A 4,801-nucleotide genomic window follows, 5' to 3' on the forward strand; every position below is an offset into this window, starting at 1 on the left:
GGAAATAAAAAGAAAAGTATTCTAAATATTTTTGCAGGTTCATTTTGAAGAATCTCAACTAGAAATAAATGGAGTAGAAAATGAGATGATAGAAAGGGCAGCTCATAAAAATTGTTTTAGTTCACAGAAAAAAAACAAAAATTTCATAAATAAGTGTTATGGAAATGTGTTTTGAAATAAGATGTTTATTTAAATAAATTATTTAAAAATTTATCATGCGTCGTTTCTTCCCCTCCCCATAAAACTCTAGTTTCTATTTGTCCCATTAATTTTATTTAGATAATAAGAATGGCTAAAACTCTTAACTCGTCTTGTCCTTTTATGTTTTAAAGAAAATTCAATGTCTCAATTAAAAAAACTAATTTCTAATTGATTTTTGATCTTGAAACAAAATTTATTACTTCTCATGATTGTAGACATTTACATTTAGAATATTGCATTATAAAGTTAATTATTTTGATTATAAAAACACTTAAAAATATTAAAGGTCAAAAGATGTTTTTTCTATTTTAATTTGGTTAAAAAAAATCTGAAAAGAAATTGAAAAAACCCAGATCTAACAGAAATATAAAATTTAGTGCCAAATTTACTTTGAAATTATTTGTTAATTTTTTTTTTGTAATTGGCATGTATCACATGCACAGTTGTTTACTTAAAACTTTTAACCGGTCATAAAATTTGCGGCGAACTTGTATAAGCATAAAGACAATATTAATCTATGCACGCTTTTCCTTACTGATTATCCTATAGTTGAGGTTAACGTCGTTTGTTCGTGATAAGTTGCCAAATCTCTTCATTATTGGAAGAAAAGCCTTTGCTCCGAAATGGATGATAAGTCAGCCTCTCTAATTCAGGGTCTCTAGGTGGAACTATCATAACAGTAAAAAATAAATTATTTTTGATAAAGTTGAAATTTTTTTTGAGAGAAATGAGTAAAATACGGTTCTTTTCGATGACGGGAGGACTTTTGCAAAAAATGTGGACCATTTGGAAGGCTTGAAACTATTTATTTGCAGAACAAGTCTCTAAAAAGGAATGTCATTAGAATGAGCCGTGATGGTTCAGGAGCGTTTGCCTTCCAATGAGGCGAATCGGGATCGAATCTCAATCGATACAAATTCCGCATCCGGCTTGCACCGACCACAGTGCTGACGTTAAATATCCTCAGTGGTAGACGGATCATGGATTAGAGTCCCCTTTCCGTCTGGTTAACAGTGGGAGGTTCTCGTGGTCTTCCTCTCCATGTAGCGCAAATGCGGGTTAGTTCCATTAGAAAAACCTCCACGAAGGCAAATTTCTCCCCGATACTTGATCCAGGAGTTCCATTGTCTTCTGGATTGGGTTCAAAATGACCAGGCTACGGAGTTGAACCTGAGTAGTCGCAAACCCATAAAATTGGGTCTGCTGTTCAATGACGGTTACAAAATAAAATAAAATGGATTAAATCTAATAAAAACTGCTGTTTCTCCAAAATTCAGTAACATTGCACAAAAAGAAAAAAAAAAGTCTTATACAAAAACAAGCTTAAAATTTAGAATTTCTTCGACTGTAAGAATGTTGATCTTTTTTTTAAATATTACGATGTAAGGGCGCATTTTTCTAGTATCCTCCTTATTTTTTAAGTCACCCATGAAGCAAAGTAAGGTATTCAATTTTTTTCTAGATAAATTTTAAGGTATGACCTCAAATTTTATTTACTAATATTAATTTTTAAATTTAAATATTAACCTTTTAACTTCTCGTCACTAAAAAAAAAATTTAGGCATGCTGTTTGTTTTTAATAACTAAGACGGATTATAGTTCTTTTTTATTCAAAACAGGGTCTGGAATTCTCAATGCTTAAGAATTTTTTTTTTTTAAAGTGTAGGGCTGCATGTCTTGGGTGCGTAGCCCCTGCTTGAACACGAGAAGAATTGTAAGAATAATAATTTTAGAAGTAATGAACATTTGATGAATCTGTTTGTGGAGAGTCCCGTCAAAAACAGTGGCTTCTCTGCACAAATAACGTTTTACACTCTTCATCTCAGGTCACGACATCCGAACTGTTCACGAGATAGAAGTGACTGACTGACAGACGGTTAGAAGATTCCGCGAATTTGGCGTCTTGGCGATCGGAAACAATCCACAAAATTAAGATTTTCTCCATCTTTATCCGCGCAACCACGGCAACCTCATCCTCTATCCCTGATTGGATGAGAGAAGCCGGGACGTCTGGCGATTCGCCGGCAAAGTTGGTGGCTGAAGCATTCGATGCTCGGAATCTCTGAAGTGTAGGGGGAGAAACGGAGGAAAACGAATCGAACATCGACGTTCGCGCCGTTTTTGTGTTTTGTGATCATCATCATACCCTCTCAGTCCAATTGTTTTTCATTATTTCTTCTCTGTCGGGATTGTACGCTGTAAAAAAAATGATGCCAAGAAGATGGGTACCTAAAAAGACGAGATGAAGTTTTAGTGTCTATAAGTGTTTATCCGAGACAGTGTGTTTGTTTTGTGTTTTTTTTTCCTTCACTCACATCGTACAGGGCATTAATTTTATGTTTATAAAGTGTTGTGTGTGAGGACCATGCCGCACGGGGGCGAACCCAGAGCCGGAGAGGACCTGTTCCCATCGGATGAAATAAAAGTGTTTAAAGAAGAAGGAGATGAGGATGAGCATCAGTCCTCCGAAAATTTGACAGAAGTGAAAACTAGTCTTGTGACTGAAGGGGAAGAGGTAAGGGGTCTATTTTTAAACTCTTACTTGTCTCCGGCAGTTGTGAAATTTCTAGTAAATAAACAGTCCCCCTCCCACCTCAAGGTTGGCGACACCAGCTATCCAAACAAACATGCCAAGGATAGTCCTACTTCAATGCAGGGTTTATCCTTAGCACCTCGTAAAGAAGACTGTAATTGCTCTCTGAATAAACAAAAAGCATTTTTCAAACGACATAAATTGCGCAGCTGTGCTAATATACTTCAAATGAACCCTTATGTCAACAACCACTTTTTCTTTATTTAATTAGATGGAGGACACTCCATATTATTACATTGTTAGAAATTTTGAACCCTTCAAATTTACTAATACCTTAACGAGGTGGTAAGCTGAACCCTATTTTCCCCCTTTTCATAGTAAAGCTGTGGTAGTATGGTTCAATCTGAACGAAAACGGGTTCGACTTGACACTTAAGTAAGGTTCCAGTAGTATGTTTAAATGTGCAAAACCGTTAAAGGTGGTCTTAAGACGTACCCGATTTTCTGAGAGTCCATTAATATTGTCTTATCAATAGCTACATTTTTAAATGTTAACTCCCGGAATTTAAAAAGGATATCTTTTGGTAGAACAATCAAAGCAATGTGCCTAGCCGGTTGTTTTCCTAAGGGTTAAATACCATCGTTGCTTTATTTATTTATTTTCGAACTTGTTTGAATTAAATGTTACGAATTTATAGCTCTTTCTTTATATACTCTTCTTAATTGACTTCATTAAGTCATAAGTGATCGGTATTAATTTATATATATGTTGGTTTTATATTTCCATTTTATATTCATATCTTAATTTATCGTCAATTGTGTCTTATTCGTATGAATTCCATTAAAGTGTTAGCCTGCCATGTGATGAATGGAACGGGAATTCGATTTAAGAATTCAAAGTGGTGTGAATATTAATTTAAGCTAGAAAAAATCATTCTCTGATGTATTTAAGACTATTTAATTGTGTTGCTTTGCTTAACATCCAATAAATAATAATGTAAGCCGTTTAGGTACACTGATAGAAATTTTGAAGCGTTGATATAATATTGTAGTTTAAACCTGTTGCAATCTTAATAGGGTGATTGATACCCTATTAATATTGCATCCATTTTTTTTTATGCGTTATTTCTTGTGATTTAAGGAGTTATTATTAACACTACTTGTTTAGATTTGAATTCTTATGACTTACTTGTATTTTATAGTTCAATATTATTATCATTATTATTATTACTAATTTCTAAACCTGGAATAATTTGTATGAAAATTACGTCAAAAATGCATGAGTGTTGTCCTTTTTTTCCTACAAAAGGTTTAGATCATTTGTGTTAAAACAAGAAATTTCGATGGTTAATTTTTTTCCTAAGTCTATAAATAAAAAGATTAAAAACTACTTAATCAATGGTGGTGGCCAGAAATAAGTTGATAAAATCTTTATAACAGTTCTTGCTTTTCTTCTCAAAACCTTTGCAAACTCTATTTTTTTGTGATAAAGTCAATTTATACTTTCATTAATTTATTTTATACGCAAAATATGACTTGTAAAGCATGACTAATTATGCAGAAAGAAATACCAGAACTTTTCTCCCCACATCCTTAGAATCTGTCAATAACTAATATATTTCACTTTTATACATTTTCGTCTGACAATGTTGCTTAATTTGTTAACAAATAAACGTGCTAAGAAGAAAATTATATAGTAAGAGAGTTACGCAAAAATAGTTCATTAAAAATGTAAACAATATCATTATAATTGAATTTGTTTATTTTTTAATATAATAATGAACAAATTTTGATTAATATAAAATTCATATATTTTTCTGATGAATTTGGTATTAAAATGTAAATTATTCAAGTTCTTAAAATACAAAGCAAACCATTCAATATATTTAAATCAGAACCTCCACTCTCAGAAAAATCGGTCCTACGTTGAACCATAATATCGGTATACCTAATAGGGTGCATATTTGAAGTTTTGTAGAGCGTTATCAGAGGAAAGTATTGTTAAAGCAGCTCCAAAATATTAACCGTGTTCTTAAAAAAATTATAAATTAGGATCATGGATTAGAGT

General features: G+C 32.5%; 1 protein-coding gene across 2 annotated transcripts in view; it reads left to right on the forward strand.

Annotated features, from left to right (window-relative positions):
• The first annotated feature begins 2,154 nt into the window (after window positions 1-2,154).
• LOC107450033 (protein pangolin, isoforms A/H/I/S) overlaps window positions 2,155-4,801 on the forward strand; it is a 155,697-nt gene continuing 153,050 nt past the window's right edge. The window contains exon 1 of one of the 2 annotated variants that reach the window (XM_021144539.3): window positions 2,155-2,716. In XM_021144539.3, coding sequence (XP_021000198.1) covers window positions 2,567-2,716 — 150 coding nt within the window. In that variant the 5' untranslated portion in view covers window positions 2,155-2,566. The remainder of the gene's footprint in view (window positions 2,717-4,801) is intronic. The other variant, XM_021144540.3, reaches the window with a different exon arrangement.

The sequence above is a fragment of the Parasteatoda tepidariorum genome, chromosome 4 (assembly GCF_043381705.1).
Source record: "Parasteatoda tepidariorum isolate YZ-2023 chromosome 4, CAS_Ptep_4.0, whole genome shotgun sequence".
In the NCBI taxonomy this organism is placed as follows: Eukaryota; Metazoa; Arthropoda; class Arachnida; order Araneae; family Theridiidae; genus Parasteatoda; species Parasteatoda tepidariorum.